The sequence below is a fragment of the Anser anser genome (genome assembly GCF_964211835.1).
Source record: "Anser anser genome assembly, chromosome: 4".
Lineage (NCBI taxonomy): Eukaryota > Metazoa > Chordata > Aves > Anseriformes > Anatidae > Anser > Anser anser.
This window is the reverse complement of record NC_139724.1, coordinates 30,580,366-30,598,171: the sequence shown is the minus strand read 5'-3', so window position 1 is coordinate 30,598,171 and position 17,806 is coordinate 30,580,366. Positions and strand designations below refer to the sequence as shown.

General features: G+C 38.8%; 1 protein-coding gene across 9 annotated transcripts in view; it reads left to right on the top strand.

Annotated features, from left to right (window-relative positions):
* RAPGEF2 (Rap guanine nucleotide exchange factor 2) overlaps positions 1 to 17,806 on the top strand; it is a 184,704-nt gene that overhangs the window by 106,699 nt on the left and 60,199 nt on the right. Inside the window, exon 1 of one of the 9 annotated variants that reach the window (XM_083832690.1) lies at positions 2,214 to 9,855. The exons of 6 other annotated variants lie outside the window; for them this stretch is intronic. In XM_083832690.1, coding sequence (XP_083688816.1) covers positions 9,796 to 9,855 — 60 coding nt within the window. In that variant the 5' untranslated portion in view covers positions 2,214 to 9,795. Of the gene's footprint in view, positions 1 to 2,213; positions 9,856 to 9,882; positions 12,513 to 17,806 lie in introns of those variants that run through there. 2 more of the 9 variants (XM_083832691.1, XM_083832692.1) reach the window with 2 other exon arrangements.

Genomic DNA, 17,806 nt, shown 5'->3' with positions numbered 1-17,806 from the left:
AAGATAAACTTACTACCGTTTGGTGTCAATCTGTCCACAAAAGGCTCTGTTTCTGAGAACTTGTAAAGGTGCTTTTGAATTTTATTTGAATCTTTTAAAATTATTGTTTTGAGTGCATCCAAACTGGTAAAAGTAGTTTAGGTATCCTGAGCAACTAAGAAAGTATATATAGAATTGGAAAATGGGAAAGATGGATTGTTGCAAATCCAGCAGATGAGTTGTTCTTTCACTTTCTATTTTGGATTTGCAAACGCTTTCTTAGACCACTGTCTGGCTCCTTACTGGTCTTGTGATTTTTCAGTTGGGGGAGGGGGGCAAGACTGTTTCTCCACATTTTGAAATATTGACATTATAGTCATGCTTAATATCTCCACCAAATGTTGGAACCTATTCCAGCACATTCAGATGTGCCCCTTTCACCATGAGTTTTGATGTGTATCAGATGAGTTCAAAAAGGAAGAAACTAAAGGCGATCCAAGAATTTAGTTATCAAACGGGAACTGTAAACTGCAGCTCCTGGCTGCTGGTTTGGTAACATAAATCTTAAGCATTAAATTGTAGAAGTAAATTAGAATAGTGACAGTAAATTAGAAGTAAGTTGTGTATAGTGAGTTTAACATAGCTTAGACTTTCATGTGACTTGCAACTTCCCTATATGGAAATAATGCTGAAATACCTATTTGACAATGATTTTAAGATTAAAAAAAAAAAAGTTGTAATCCTTAAAATTAAACATTTAAGAGCTGGGTTAAAAACATGTCCAAAGAGTAAAGGCATTGAGCAAGGCCTAGGGAAGCCTCTTTGGGGTTGTCTGTTGTGTCTGTCATGGTAGTTTACTGGTGATGGGTTTCTTGGGGTGACAGAGAAGTGAGGTAGCTTGGTTTCTTTAGAAGCTGTATTTGTTTAAAATGAAGGAAATATATTTGTGACAATGATAACCGGACATTCAACGTAATTGTTTCTAAGCTCCTAGCTGATACTAAGCAGCTCAAGTTGCAGATACAAGGCTTCTTTCAAGTTGCTGTCACAGCTGCTAATGAAGATGCAGCAATGTACATCACTCTTTCCAGGTAGCCTTAATTTTAAAATTTAAGCAAAGTTTTGTCTTGCCTAAAGGAGCTAGTTAGGAAGAAGGTGGAAGTGATTACATTATTTAAACATTAAAAAGTCTGAGGTAAAATATTTGAAATCTGAAACCTTTTTTCTTTATTCAGTGGATGTGTACATTAGGGCCCTGGCTAGTCCTTAACCTAGGTAAGGTTAAGTGCTATTGTCCATGCTCGTATTTCCTCTTACTACATGACAGCCCAGTTTAGGGCAGCTAACTTCTTAATAAAACGAGGTAGGCAGTTACCTTGAATTTGTTACAAGGTTTGTGTGTAAATTCTTTGTGTTTCCTTCACTGCGGTAGTAATGAGCTAACGTAGCCGTCCTCAGGTCACTGAGGAACTAAGGTGTTAGAAAAGAGCTTGAGCACTCTTTTCTTTTTCTTTTTTTTTAATTTCTGGAATTTACACATTTCTGATGGAATATTTCGTATAATGAAAAAAACCAAACAACTGTTGTTGCTTTTTTTAAAGGTCTAGGTAAAGTGTTAATATTATGTTGCAAGTTAGTAATGAATTTTGGGAGTTGGGCTTTATTCTGTAGCAGTTAGTCTTAATTATCTTTGAATTTTCAGATAGTGTAGTTTTGACGTACACCTGGAGCAGCTGGCAGTGTTATGTGTATTGTTGATATGGCTGGCATAAAAATACACTGATTGTGCTCTTGCACTATTTTGCTTTATTTGTATATACATGTGTGTGTATGCGCATGCTAAAATGTAAAATATCTTACCTTTTCCCGTCACTCACTAAGTTATATTCCTCACCAGTCGTTCATTCCTCTTTTGAATGCTGTAATAAGAATACAAAGGCTTGCAGCTAACAGGTTTTAAAATCTGCAATGATCTATGGGACAGAAAAGATGATCTTAAAAGTAAGCACACTGTCATGTCTTCTGATATTATTCTCCAGATACAAAACAATGTAGAATTATTATAACTGAATTATTGGAGAGACCCGACCTGGTAGGTGCACCTAATTTTATTTAGCACTTCTATATTCATGTAATTGATCTTAAAGTTGCAAGGGGAAAAATGTAGTCTTAAATTGGCAAAATAGGACCTCTATCAATTGATGGTAGTTGGCTCCCTGATTTAATTGGGGGTGGGGTGGGGGGGGAGAAGGATGTTTCATAGAAATTTATACTTAGGTCTCTGTTTGAAAGGTGTAATGTTTTTTGACTTTTTCTCTCTTAAAATAATTTGGGTCATTTCAACAATTATTTCTTAAAAATAAGGGACAGTTGAAGTTGTATGGTGTTTGTTACTGATGTAAGTGAAAGATCTGGATAAATGTTTCTATACAGTTGCTAGAGCACAGAGCTCTCAGGGTATGATAGTGCGTGGTGTATATTACACAAGGGAGGATATGCAGGACACGAGAAGAGAGTTCTCCAAAAAGAAAGTGATCTTATGCTGCTAAACTGTGTTTTTTAGTGTTGATTTTAATTGGGAACCCCTGGAGTAGGCTCCAGGGAGATTCTCCCTGGATAAAACTGTGGCTGGAGACAAAAACAAAACTTATTTCCTTCTAACAGATAATTGAAGTGAATGGAAATCCTCTGTTACAGCACCTAGCCCTTTCAAAGTTCAACTTCCTTAAAATGCCAGCAATACGTAGTTAGTTACCTCAGGAGATGTCCAAAAACAGGAGGATGGACAGAAAGGACTTGACATCGCATATGGCAGCAAAAATGACACATGACTTCCATTATTGGGGGATCTGGAAACCTAGCAGAAAACTGATCTTTTTTGGCCAGTTCAGTATATGTTTGCACCTTGAGAACACAGTGATGAGAGTTTCAGATTTTCTTTTAAAGCTTCTAAGTAAATGCAAGGAAAAGTGTTAGAAAACAGTTTGCTTAAAGGAAAAATAACCTTCTACTGGTTATTGGCAGGAATAACCTGCCAAAATCTCGGAACGAGCAACAACAAAGAAACAAAAAAACCCTACCGCAATAAACAGCTAGTATTTAGAGGAGATTGGGAAAAAAAAATCTGGGTTTTGTTTGGTTTTAATCCATTAGTGTTTAATACCAGAACATTAAATAATTGTTCCCCTGCCCTGGTGGTCTCCGATGCATTGAATTCCGTGCCAGAAGAAGCATCACAGCAGTTCGAACACGCCAGCTTGTTGTAAATAACTGTTACGGGACCCAATGGGGCTGGTAAAGAACATAATGGGCTAGAATTTGGGCAGTTAACTGACCTCAGAAAAATCCCTGAGGTTTGTTCTTACCTTTAATGATGCAGCGGTAGGATACATGTGAAAGAGGTATACAATTATCTGTCTTCAGTAAAGTTTTCCTGCACAAAGAACAGTATGAAATTTTGGGGTCACCCCATGTAAATGAACCCGTGTCCCTGGAATTCCTGCTGTGAAATTGGTATGGACACAATGATACGAGGTTTTTCTCTGATTTGTTGGTTTGTTTTTTTTTTTTCCACCGAGCTAGTAAGGAGATTTGTATCTCAGTAGTGAACCTCTGCCCAAGCAGGTATGGATGTCAAGGTATTGTTTAGACCTGAAAAAGGGGCCTTGCCAGCTGCGTGTCATCATTCTTGACCTTGGAAGAGTGTTTGCTTTTTTGTTTTCATGCCTTTTTTTTTCACAGTTTAAAAGCAGAAGGCACATTTTCTTGTTCTTTGATTTGATTAACGTTATTTTAAACTCTTACACCAAAGTGAGAAATTTTTGTGAACAGTGAGAAAAACTTCAACTGTACCATCAGACTACATTTTCCACTCCTAAAGTACTGAAACAATTAAGGAAACTAATCTGTAACAGTTCTGCCAATTGGAGTCATTAATACCTCAAATTTCAGTGTCTAATTCTTAGCATTAAAGAATGATAACTTGCTTTTAAAGCTGTGTTAACTGCATTAAACTTCAGGCTTATGTAACCAATAACCCTTTGCCTTATGAAAAACAGGTAAATTAGTTAACCATCACATTATAAAGTGACTTTGCAAAGATGCACGATAAAAATATTTTCCATCTTATAAATAAGACTTAACACATGAGACCATAATGTTGTAGGAAAACAAAATGTGTTCTTTTTTTTTAAAATATATATATAGAATTAAAGAGTAATTAAATATAGTGTCTAGAGAAAAGTTTCTCTGTGCTCTGTTACAGTGCTGGGCCTTTGCTCAAGTAGGCTTTGTAAGGTGATTTTGATGCTCTGAAAATGGGACACTGTGCCACGTTTCGGATGAGTATCCATCAGCTATGGTTTTCCTTCATGTCTGTTCTAACGTAATTGTCACATGTCAGAAGGGACAATTTGATGGCAAGTATTTTAAAAGAATTTTATAACTTGCGTGCCATCGATCTCAAAGCAGGAGCAAACAGAAACTTTGCTTTCCGGCCGCCAGAGCTGTGCACAGAAGGTGACAAGTCAGTCTGCAGTCACAGGGAAGACTGGCAGTCTGCGGCACATCCACCCAGCTGAGGCACCAGCCTGCCTGCTCCGGGCTTGTCATTATTTTAAAGATCCGGATTATAGGTTCATCTGCAGCAACAGCTCAACAGAAGGGCATTAGTTCAAATGGTCTGTAACATGAGTAAATGTGTTATCAAAACAGCACACATCGGTCCGCTGTAACTGTTGCTCTGGTGTTGCCAGTGGTGTGGTGAACATCAGTGTAATGATGTTGATGCCACAGTTTTAGCAACTAAAAAGTTAATTTGATAAATGCTGTTGGTTTATCAGCGAAGTGGTATTTTAGTCATAATAATTCACCTTGGACAATAAATGGGGTAATTTTCCTTTATGCAACAGAGTTTTATTTAAAGTTCTCAGAGTTCTAGAGGGAATGCAAATAGGTCAGGTGTGTCGGTACGATCAGATGTCTGTCTCATGCTGATAAACAGGAACTTGGCCCTGTGAAATTGGGTCATGTGGCTGGCAATTTAAATTACTGGCAGTAAATTTGCCTAAATACACTAGGATAAGACTTTTGTATTGTATGGGGCATTTAAATGTATTGTGTCACCCGGAGTGAGCTATTGTTTTGGGTTTATTGGTTTCAGTTGGTATCTTTAAATCCAGTGGGAGCCTCAGATTGTTATTTAGCAGACTCTCTCATCAGGATAGTGGAAAGGAAAGAGCATCAACATTATAAAATTCAGAAGCACGCTCCTGGGAACTAAACAGTCTCGTGTCCAGCAGCCCTGAACTTAAAGAACAGATATAAATGTTTGTTCCTTTCCATGAGAAGGAGGTGGTGGTGTGGGATAGTGAAGATGGCATCTTCTGCCTTACCTTCTTCAAAATTATCCTTTTGCACCCTTTGGTTTAGGTGTTTGTAGTCTACCTACACCATGTGTAGTATCTGTGAAATAGTCCTTTTGTTAAGAATGTTTTGGAAGCACACATAATGATTGTGGGTTTTGTGCCTTATTCTTTTTATTTTGTAGCTCTTTGAAGTTTATTAATGTATTTATTTTCAGTTTTCTAGCTACTGGAGTCACAATGTGACAGTAAATTTGATGACCCTAGAGTGTTTTGCTGTCTTTTGCCTTAGATTTTGAAGAAGGATATTGAAGGAAACTCATTTATGTTACTTTATGTTGCCTTTAAAGGAAGGGGGAAAATATGCTAATATCTTCTGGTTTTGAGATACTTCAGGAAAATAATGTTTTATGTGTATGCAATCTGTATAAAATTTTAAATACTCTTGTAAATAGTTGTGCTTTAAAATGACTTGAAATTGAAGATTTGCGGTAATCTATTGTTGCAGCATTTTTCATTAGCCTAAACCGGTTTAATACTCCAAGCACTGTTGTCACCATTTAGGAGAATAATGTCTGTGAGAGGTGACATTCTGCAATGTAAAATAGTTGAGAGGCATTAGTCAGCTGGTACATTCTGTTGAGGTCTGTATCTATTTCTACCTTAAATTCAGAACTATTGTTTATGAATCCTGAGTTCTGTCCAAGGATATCCTAACATTTGTAGTTATTTGTAAGGATTTTATTTATTTACTTATTTTGCATTTTTCGTGAGGCTCAGGAGGAGATGCCATCTTTCTTATACATAGAATAATTTGAAAGTTGTTGGGGATAGCCAGTCATGTCCATTTATTGCAGGTCTGGTTTACTAGCATCTCACTTCAGTCACCTAAAATCATTCGCAAAAAGCTTTTTGCTCTTTTCAAACTTTAAGTCTAAGCAAGGAGTTCATACGTGAGTTTTGAAATACATATGAGCGTAAGGTTGTCTTTAGGTTTTATAGTAACTATTCGTACTTGTTTATGACAAACTTTCCAGGATACATTTTTTCTAGTGTCTCTGACTGATTTACATTGCATTCATTCATTCTGGAAGGTACAAAGATTCATTGAGCTTCTGCTTTATTAATTTTTTAATGAAGTATAATTTATATGTAATTATTTTTTGAACTGATAATGGAAAGTACACCTGATCACATTGCACCTCTGTACTTGAAAAGTGATGGAAGTGGTAGCAACTGAGGAGGAAGGAATAGGGGAATGGAATCAAACATTTATTTCTTGAAATTGTTTTGACTCACAAATTGCTTGAGTGGTGTTTTCTATACCTAATTACATAAATATCACTTTTCACATTCTGAATGAAGAGAGTTTTATTTATTTATTTATTTATTTTTTATTCTGGAAAATCACCAAGTCTTCATCAGTCTGATTCACATGAACATCAAACAGACTGTTAGATTGCTCTACATTTTGTGTTTGTTATATGAAGTATTCACTTAGTTTTCTGACAGCAGAGTAGAGATGGATGGTAGTGACCAGCACAAGTAGTAAGGCAGCATGTCAGGGTATTGCCACCTGGAAGTGCTCTGTCTCTTTTGTTGCCGTTTTTAGGTTTTTGTTCATGCTTTCATGTTGTTCTTCAAGGCTTATGCCACTGATACCTAGGCTAGATTTTGCTTGGAAATACCAACTGATGCAGGGTAAGATAAGCGTTTGTAGCTCAGTTAAGGACATAACGGAGTCCAGAAAGTGGTGTGTTGCCTTCCTACGCCTGCAAGACACTTCTATCTTGGCAGAAATTCACTTCTTCGTGACATGAGCTTAAAACACCAAACACAAATTCTGCTCAAGATGTTAACTGTAAAGCCACCAAATTGAGAGGGTTTTAACTGTTAACTCTGTTAACTACAAGTATTTTTAGTTTTGTACTAGACAGGTTTTGTCTGAGTTACCTGCAGCAAATAACTTCTGCTATTTCTGGTCAGGACTTTGGCAGAGAATTGATGGTGCTCAGCATTTCGTGGTTTTACGAGGCTTAAGCATAATGTAATGTTTAAAAATCACCTGTTAGTTGCACTGGCACATCACAAAGACTTTAAAGATTCTGATTTTTGTCATTTAAAGAATAATTTATGTTTAAAAGAAACCTTTTAGAATATACTAGAAAACCAAGGTCACAAGTGTCATTAAACTCTCATAAACATAAATATGTTGAGTTTATAGCGTGTGTAGTGGTGTCCTTGGAATAACTGTGCAAAAAAAAAGACCAGATTAGTTTCACTAATTTTTATAGCCTCGTTTACTAGCAATCACTGTCAGTATAGAAAGAAATCGCTGTGTAACAAACTAATTATTAGTGGATGTGTTATTTTGGCGAAAGGCAGCTGCAGATTGTGTTACGTAGTGTTCGTGTTTATGCCTGTGTAACGACTGTTAAGTCCCCCCCAACTATTGTTTAAAAAAAAAAAAAAAAGACTTTGAAGTCGTTTTTAGCACAGATGGTGACTGGTTTTAAAGAACGTGAGGTGAAGGTGCTGAGAGGAGGGCTCTATCTAATGCTGGGGCCTGGTGGGTGGGAGGCCTGCTCCTGCCTGCCATGGTGGACTCCCCGTGCCCCTCAGGTGCGGCCCTCCACAGCTGGCTGCCAGCCTCTTCCCAAGCTCGGCCCGCTGCCTTTGAGCTCCTCTGCAGTGTGGTGCTGCCACTGAAATGCTGTGGAGGAGTCCTGAAAATGGGAGGGATCGGGGAAATTTCCCAGTTTAAGATATGGTTGCAGGCAGGGTGTGTGTATTGTAAAAGCCCTATGTATGTCAGCCTCTTCCAGATCTTGCATCCCCTTTTGATTTTAGGGGGGTTTGCATAGTCAGTGTATGCGGAGAAGCAAGATCTGTATTAGGAAAGACTTTAAATGGCATTTTAAAAGGTTCGGAACATTTAGGGGCCACAGTCTGTGGATATCTGTGGCCTGCCTAGCAGTGAAGCAGCTGAAAATTTGCAAGCACTCATCAAGCGCACTGTTTATAAATACTTGATAACAGTGTTTACAGCTCAGCAGCAGCACTCTTTTGGGTGGGGAAAAAAGTGGAGGTGATGTCAAACGTTCTGCTTTACCCTCATCTTCATGAAAAGTCCTGATCAGCACAGGGTTTGTGGAGGTAAATGTTGGTCCTTGCTCCTGCCCTGGCTCCAGCGGTACCCTCAGGAGCCAGCCGCGAGTGCATCCCTCCCCTCTGGGGCTGATCCGATCTTCAGAGGCTGATACTATACAGGCAAGCGCTTGTTGTTTTCTCTGCATTGTCCACCTCTACCTTAATGAGTGAAATGGTTAAGTATCGGAGGGGGCGAGCCTCAAGGAATGTCTTCCATTTGACTTGAATATTTCGGTGGATAAAGGGAGAGGGAGGGAGGGAGAGAGCGAGCGAGAAATGCACTTACATCACTAGGACTGCATTGAGTGTGCCTGTGCAGGTTAAGAGACAGACTACAGTGTCTTTGCTTTCTGCAGGAAGCAGCAATGCCGTTTGTATCCTAAGAGGAATTTTTTATTTAGAAAAGGAAGCATTCTTTCTACCCAGGAAATGGCTTTCCTTGTGCGTTGCTATGCCAACTGCCTGCAGCCATGGTCTTCCAAAGTAAGCACAATAACGTAATTATATTGGCGTATTGCATTCAGACTCATGATTCTCTGGGTTTCTATGCGTGTGTGACTGTGCTGTATTTCTGTTTCTGACTCTCTTGGCAGTAGACGGGCTCGTCTCGATTGTGAGGAGCGGGCGTCATAAAAATTAAATGTCCATCAGTGTCACGCTGCTGAGATTAATTGTGCAAACTTGGTTAGCTGAGTGGAACAGAGATCACTGGTCACTACTCTGTCAGCATCATTAGCAGCCAGGGGAGGAGGTCCCTGTTCGCGTGCGCTGCCCTGATTTTGGGGGAGTGGAGGGTGGCGGTGGCGGGGGGAGGCTGCGTGTGCGAGTGTGTGTGGTTGCAAATGAAACAGGAGTATTAACAATGCTCGGCTGAATGCTGGAGGCTGGTTCCTGCACCCTGACTAATATAATACTGTATTAAGCCTTTTTGAGGGAGTCTCTGTGCAGTCAGCCATTTTAGCTTTTTTCCTCCTTTTTCTTTTCTTCCCATTCCTCAGTCTCGGGGAACAGTTCTGTTCCCCTGGATGAATGCTGGATATGTAGGGCTTCATCAGGCTCTCTGCATCCTGACATGCTTAGACTTTCAGTGTTACAAAAATGGAGACTAACGCTGTCGTTTGGATTGCTTCTCTGCACTACAAGTGTGAGGGGGTTTTTGAGCTTACCAGTAGTGACACTTTTAGCTCCAGCCTGGTTTTCCCCCCTCCTCCTCTTCTTAATTTAATGCTGTAGAGGGTGACTTGCCATCCATAAGAAATTGGTACATGATGTGTAAATTCAGTTCAGCTTCTGTTTCTTCATTATGAAACCACTTGCAATCCCGGCTAACCATGGAGTTATGGGCCAGCAGGAGAAACATTCAGTAAGTATTGCAAATTCTGTTTGTTCTATCAATAACCTGTCACGAGCGAGCTGCATGGAAATTGAAACTGCTTGTCGTCTTCCTCGTGTACTTCTCCTGATTTCTGAATTTAATAGTGGGGTTTTGACGGAAAGCAGTACCTGAGGTGGCATTAGAATCTGTGACTGTGATTAAGATCGTTTTTAGCTTAGAAAAGGCAACTCTGTAGGTTTTTTGAATGTTAAAAATGTACTCAGAAAATACTGACATACTTTCCTTGGTCAAGCAGCTGTGAGCGTTCGGTTAAAATCTGTATGCATTTGTTAAAACTTTAAAGAAATATTTGAGCTGTATAACAAGTGATTTAATTGTAGTTGGTGATAAGAGTAGATTTATTCTGTATAATGTATGGTGCTGGTGTGCTGTTGCCTTGTAGCATGGCGTTGAACATCTGTGATAGACTTATGCTGAAAATGCAGAAACTGTTAGTAAAACACTGCATGAACAAAAGGCATAAGTAGTGATGCTTTATAATTGATCCCATGAGTCAGCTACACCTTTGTCATGCTTTAATCCCATAGGCTGTCCATGTTTATTGTTTGTGAAAAATGCATTCATAAGCAGAACAGCAAACATTATTTAACAAGGCCTCAGGTGTCAGAAATTAGAAATTTACATTTTACTTTATAAAAAGATTCTAGAAGTACAGGTTCCTATCACATAGTTAACACGTTTATATGGTAGATTTTATATGGTTTGATATAATTTGCAGTTTCTTGAAAACCTCTCTACATTCTGTGCATAGAGGGTATGTACTCGAGTGTGCATGGGAATGTGGGCAGTATGTTCAGCATATACAACTAACAATTGTAAATATTGGAAAGATGTGATAGCAGGAACTTTTTAAAGGAGGAACATTTTCTTTACAAATTCAGTTTTGATTTTGTATAGAAATACAGAAAATAAGCTAGAAACATTTCAGAAGGTGTCTAGTGAAATTTTTTGTGCATGCAGCAGACATATCATAGTTTCTAGTTGTAGGCTGTTTTTTTTCCTTTCAGTTCTTCTTAATTACATTTTAAGTATAAAGCAGTTCATGTTACCAAATCGTTGGGTGTTCATGAAATATTTAGAACTTAATCTAAAAAAAAAAAAAAAATGCGCACACAAACCCTGCCTCCCTGAAACTCAAGTACTGAAGAAGCTGAAATAGAATAGGATAGCCTAAATTTGCAAATTGAAAGAAAATGAGAAAGCTGCATATCTATTGTTTTCCCTGTTCTTTTTACTCTCCAGAGAAGGTTGATGAAAGTATCTGCATTGATTCTGGTTAACACAAAGTCTGATTAATATGAAATAATAGCTTATAAATGAGGGAAAAGTTAACTTGGTATATTAGAGACTTTACATTCCAAGGTCTGACGTGTTTTAGATGCATTACTCTGAATTAATTAAATCACAGATAAATTTCACTCTGTGGACCAAAATATAAGAGTAATGAAAGAGGAGAGATAAAAGTATCACTTTATTTCTTACGATAAACTAATTTTCGTATGTCAACATATATATAAGATAAAGAAATAGTATTATGACATAGGGCTGGCACACAACTGCAGATTTTGCATTAACAAAAGCCATGGTTAAGGGTTTATATAGAAGTTTAAAATGAAACTGTTAGGACACAGGGAAAAACTCTACTTTGGCAATGAAACTCTCAATGCTTGTTCTCCAGATAAAGGATTTTTGCTTGGAAAATGGGACTGAAAAATCTCAATTCTTTGTAGAGAGGGAAGGCAAGCTCAGAGTTTTGAGGTATATGGAATTTGTCTTGCTTTGACATAAAGGAAAACTTACTGGATTAATCATTTTTGAGAAGTTATTTTCATGCTAGCATGTTGCCAGAATCCTAAATCTCTTATTGATGTCTGACAGATCTGATCTCAAGAAAAGAGACGTAATTACTTCTGTGACATCCCACCTATGGTCTCACAGCTTGATTTGCTGGGACAATCTGGAAATGAATGCAAAATCTCCTGTGCTAGGTTTCACATAAAATTCTGTGAAACAATTTTAGCTAATGCTATTAAATCTTAATTTAACACTAGTTTAGTAGGCAGTGCGGGATATGGGTTAAGTTTACTGTTCTGTGAAAAATGGCATGCAGGATGGCCATTATGTTCATCATGGATGGAATGGAGGGAGGAAGAAGTGGAAAAAGCGTTACTCTTCCCAGATAGTTCAATGTAAGAAGTAAAAATCAGCAGCAGCCATCAAGTGTACAGGTCCCACATGCCTTGTCTTCCATAAATCGGATGGGTTTGAAGCAGCAGCCAGTATGAAGGTGGTGGTTGCTCCGTGGGTGATGTTCTGTGATACACAACCACCGTCATCTGCAACAGGGAGTGAGGGGATGCTGGGGGGGGGAGATGGCAGAGAAGGTCCCCACGGTAGAGTCAGGCCTTCTAAAATGTTCTTTGTCTCATTCCTTCTTTCCCCTTGTATGTGTTGTTTGTAGGAACTTTACTCAACGCGATTAAAAAGAATATTAAAAAGTGATAGGAATAATGGCTTTTAAATTGTGACTTGAGATGCATAGTTCTTTCACGAGTGTGTAATGATTAACAGCTCACGAATTGCACAGTGCCTTGGAGTCACTTATGCACAGTCTGTAAGAAAGGGTAAGTTACTTTTTTACTTTGGGTATTATAGAAATAAAGTCTGCAAATAAAGGGTATGTTTCACTGACAGCCCAGTGACTCTCCTTTAGGGATCGTGTAGCCACTTCAGTCTTTTGATGTTCTTGACCTGTCTTGAATTACTGAAAGATATTGAAAGCAATAAGTCAAGTCTTTGGCTCGCTGTTGCAGTGCTTTAGTTCACAAAGATTTGTGACCCCATGCTAGGGCCCCTCTCGCTCCCAGGAATGAGATGAAATGAGTGGTGTTTGAGGAAGAGTCTTGGGTTGTAGTTGTGCAAATATGGCTACTTTAATTTGTTGTGCGTAAAGGGTGTTGATTGGGATGCTTGCCTAAGAAATGTAAAACTTTACAGAAGCACGGCTTTTTGTTTCTGGAAGGGATAGTCAGTATTGGGTTAGAACTCAAACAGTAAAGGTAGCCCGGGATTGTTGCTCGTCCTTTCAGAGAGCATCACGCAGCACAGGGAAGAAGGGTGTAATGGTGTGATCAAGTAGCTACACTCGCTAAGCTGAACAACCTGAGCTGACCTCATACCTGGATGTTTTTTAAATATACCTGGAAAAATATAAATACACTATATGAATTTTTTCACATGTGTATGAAAAAACACCTTCAACTTGGAAGTAACCTTGCTATCTTCTGTAGCTGATGATGGTTGTGAGTTTGTTCATATTAATGAATTGTGTTACACTGGGAATTGATACTTTTTTTTTTAAGACACCTCTATTTTTGTTGCTTATTGAAAAACAAGATTTCGATTTTGCACCCTTCTGATTATTACTTTCCCTTTCATTGGTAAATTAGAATAAAAAATATTCTGCTCTCTGCAGACCAATAACAGAGTTGTGGATTTTTCATGTGATTAGGAATAATTATTTTGCCTCTCCATAGGTGTGTTATCTTTAATTTTAAGTACAATTTTTCTTCCACAAGATTCATCTCAAGTTAGATAGCTCTGGTTTCTATTTGATATTTTGCGTTAGCTTCATTGCTCAAGTGGCCAGGTTGTGTTTATGGCATACTGATCAAGTCCTACTCAGAAGATGAAACGTTAATTTTTTCCTTCTCTGGCTTTTTGGGGTGTTTGTAATGACAGTGTTAATGTGATTTATTGAAGCAGTGCAGAGCGGCATTATCTTCATTTTTCAGATAGTTCTGCTGAAGCAAATCTTTGGCAAAAAGTAAGGACAGAGTTTAGAAAACTTCACATACTTATTTCTCAGTATAGCTTGGCCTTAGTGCTCAAATTACAGATTTTATCTGACTTTTCTGTGTTTTGGCCCAGCTCAGGCACCCATGGTCTAATGATTGCCTGAAAGGTTGATTTTAAGTGACTTGCCTGGCATTGTACCAGAGATCTGCAGTAGAGTCTGGATAAATTCCTGTTCTTCAGGACAGCATTTAACTGCAAATTTTCTCAAAAGCTTATAATAGGCAAAATTTGGGTCATTTCGTATGAATGACAGTGAATGCATTAGTGACCTGTGGAGATGGCAGTGAAAACATCTTTGGCACATATGAGATGTCGTGCCATCTTTCTGTGACTGTTTCAAGGCCTTGGGGACAGTACAACATACATTTTATTTTTAAAGTGTGTGTGTGTGTATATATATATGTGTGTGTGTGTATATGTAGAAATATATAAAATTCCAGCCACTTCTTTGTTTATAAATATATAAACAATCTGCCTTCTTAAGAAGTAGCTGAAAATTTTCAGGTCAGCATAGATGGTTGGCATTGAAAATCTATAATTTGGAAAGAATTTAAAGAATTTAGAATGGTTTAGGTTGGAAGTGACCTTAAAGCCTGTCCAGTTCCAATCCCCTGCCATGTGCAGGGACACGTCTCACCAGACCAGGTCACCCAAAGCCCCATCACGTGAACACTTCCAGGGATGGGGCATCCACTGCTTCTCTGGGCATTTCTAAAGTGGTAAAAGTTCAAAAAGAGCATGGGAAAACTAGCACTATCAATATTACCAGCTCCATTTTACATTCCAAAGCGACCAAAACTAGTGGTTGTGTTAAAGTGCTTATAAAGTGATATTTATGATGGTGCACACTGAAAGGTGTCATTTATAGCCAGAATACAGATGTGAACCTGAAAAGGAAAGTCAGCTCCTTCTGAAATGTTATTTTAGACCAACTGACTAATTCTGTATGTTATTACTGAGTTGTAGGCACTCCTGCCTTATCTTCAGGCATGTTAAAAATCCAGCTAATATTGGGAGCTGATGATACCCAGCAATTAAAAAATAATTAAAAAATCCAAACCTCTAAAGACACAAAACAAAAAGACCTTAAAACCCTGAAGGTACCATTGATTTGCTTCTGATTTTACAAGTTAATAAATTCAGCGGAATAATAGAAGCTCTAAAGTGCAGAAGGTAATGGAATGCTGTGTTAAGAATTGTAGGTTAAAAATATCGGAACTAGGCAATGTGCAAATAGAGTGGCATGAAGTCCACTGCAACAAGAAACGGGCATATTCAGCTATGAAAATCCTGTGCCTCTGTATCTCAAGCATCTTCCACCTGCAAAATATTGGTGCTCCCTTGCTTGATGGAGAGTTTTCAGTGATACTTGTGCTTGGACTTGAGCTATTTCCAGTTGATGTAGTCTGTACAGTTTAGCAAATAGACCTGTAAAAATATTTCGGCCAGATGGGGTAAGTTATATTTTTGGAAACTTCATTTTTAATTATCTAAGACAGGAAATCTCAAATCGTGATATACAAAGAACTATGTGGCTTATGGGAGAATTGGAAACTGCTGTTGGTAGTGGCGCTTGTTTGTGCATTGTGATTGCCACTGGTACTACTCCGGTATGCGCGAGCGAGGGGAAGTGTCTCGTGTTCTCTGCTCTGCCGCTAAGGTGACCTCAAGCTTTTCTGCACAATCCTTCAGTACGTGATGGTTTTACAGGTTGTCTGCAGAATCAGGGAAGTAATTATCTGTGTCAAAAAGATCACTGCACATGATTTAGCAATTAAAAAGCACGGTTCCCTAATGCTCAAATTTGTAAACTGGAATTGGGTAAACATTGAAACTCTGTTCTGACCATCAGCACTCTGGGATAATAAATGAGGCTGATGCTAGAAACTTGTAATATATAAATAAATAAAAATTCCAGTTTATTTGAAGTTTGGTTTTCTTCAACATTCCTATTTTAGGTCGTTTTTATTCCTTGTTGTGTTCTAGGCCTTAAATTGCTACAAATTAGTCCTTAACAGCATCCTTGATGTCTGGAAAGCTGAACTAATTTTATTAGCCCTCTCAGGAATACACATTTGTGTGATTTTTATATGAAATGAATGCAGGATTTTCAGGATCATTTTAAAGTCTGATTTTAATTTTTTGATATCCTAGATGCAACAGTTGAAAGATAAACTTTTATTTCTTTTCTTTTACTATAACTGATGCATTCTTGTTAGCTTTATCTGAATTTAAAAATGAATAGAAGTAATACTATTAGGAAAAAAAAATCATGGTAGTGTATTTGAAGAGTTTCTGCAGGGTAATGCTGAAGCGATGTTTCCAGTATTCTTTATTACCAGTGGACGACAAGTGCTACTGGCTGTGAAAGCCCTACACGACGAGTGTAGGCAATGTTAAGGGTTTGAGAAAAATGAGATGTCTCAAGATTTACCCTTGACTAAAGCTGCTTGTACCTGACGCATCTCTTTTTCAGTGTTGTATTTAGAAGTGTCTGGTAGCTGTAGTGCAAGACAAACATGGGGTGACCTGTGCAGCTCTGCAGGCTTCTTACGATTCTAACCTTGGTGTGCTTAACCTGCCAATCTGTCCATGAAATGTAAGTGACACTTGTACGCTTCCCCAGTAGCGGATGCTTGGTTGTTCTTCCAATTCTGTTACCTTGCCAGCAGTCTTTTTTTTTTTCTTTTCCTGCTGTTCATTTTGATACAGTGATGATTCAGCAGAGAACTGCAGGAAGAATAAACTGTACCGAAGGGGTATCTGATCTGAGCACTGCTCAGTGGGTTGTTTGTGGAGAGCTGATCCTATGCCCAGTAGCTGGAATTTATAGGAGCATTTGTCATTCCTTCCTAAATCTGTGTTTATAGAGAGATATTAGGAGGGTAGATGAAGGACAGCAGATTGCAAAGCTTTTGTGTGGGTGATGTTGAAGGTAAATAGCCTTATATTAACATATCACCTGACCCAAATACTGCTGCTGCATAGCTCCTAATATAGCTGAGACGTTTTACTGGATACGAGAGCTTTCGTCTGACTTCTTGCTTGGAAAAGATGAGCATCATGACAGTGGTATTTGGTGAAATAACTGCAAGACAGGATGAAATCTGGAGTAGGTGTAGTTTGTAACTTGCACTTGAGATGCTGAACACAGCTCCTAGACTAGTGCGGTATAGCGATATGCAAGAGTGGGGGTCAGCCTCTGGCCAAAAGGCTTCCTCTGCATTTCTGAGTGGTGCTGGGCACCAATGGGAAGCTTACTGCTGTGAACCAACCTGGTGGTATTTAGCTGAGCTGGCACGCTCTGCTTGGTCTAAACCTTAAGCCAGAAAAAAAAAAAAATAAGGGCACGAATCTGTTTGTGATCTGGGGTCTCCATTGCAAACACGGGAGCACAAAACACTGGCACATCTAGTTCACTTCTCATGAGAAGTGAAGGAGGATTTTCCTGAACGGGGAGCAGCCTGCTAAATCTACCAGCTGGACTGGCTAGTTCTCCAGCTGTTCCTGACTCCTGTGTCACAGGCAGTCAAGTTGATCTCTCCTGTAATATGCTGTTCCCCCCAAAGCCAGTTTGGGGTGCCTTACAAAGGTATCAAATAATTCGGTCTCTTTCAGAGCTCCACAGTTGCTCTGCTTTCTGGTCCTTGTGGCAGGTAGCGGCTGGGAGGGTGGGTGTCCCTCCTTGAGTTGGGAATGTCTTCAGAGTGCCGGTTTACCAAGCCACTGTAAATGACAACGGAAAGCTCTGAACTATGTGACAAAAGGCGAAGATTTTCCCTGTGATGTGAAGATGTCTCTGCTCGAATACATGAATGGCATTTGCAGCTTGTAATGGAGGTGACACTTCTCATTTGGACTGGGAACCTGAAGAAGGGTTTAACACTAGCCTTCTCTTCAGCCCGGGCTTTTTGATGTGATTCAGGAGCCAGTTTCTTTTCCTTACAGAGGAAAAACAGGCTCACGAGCTGTAATGTTTTGCACTTGTTTGCATCCCATTATAGCTGCATTTAGTATCTGCTAATAAGTTAATGCGCTATTGCAGTCGTGAAATGTAGCT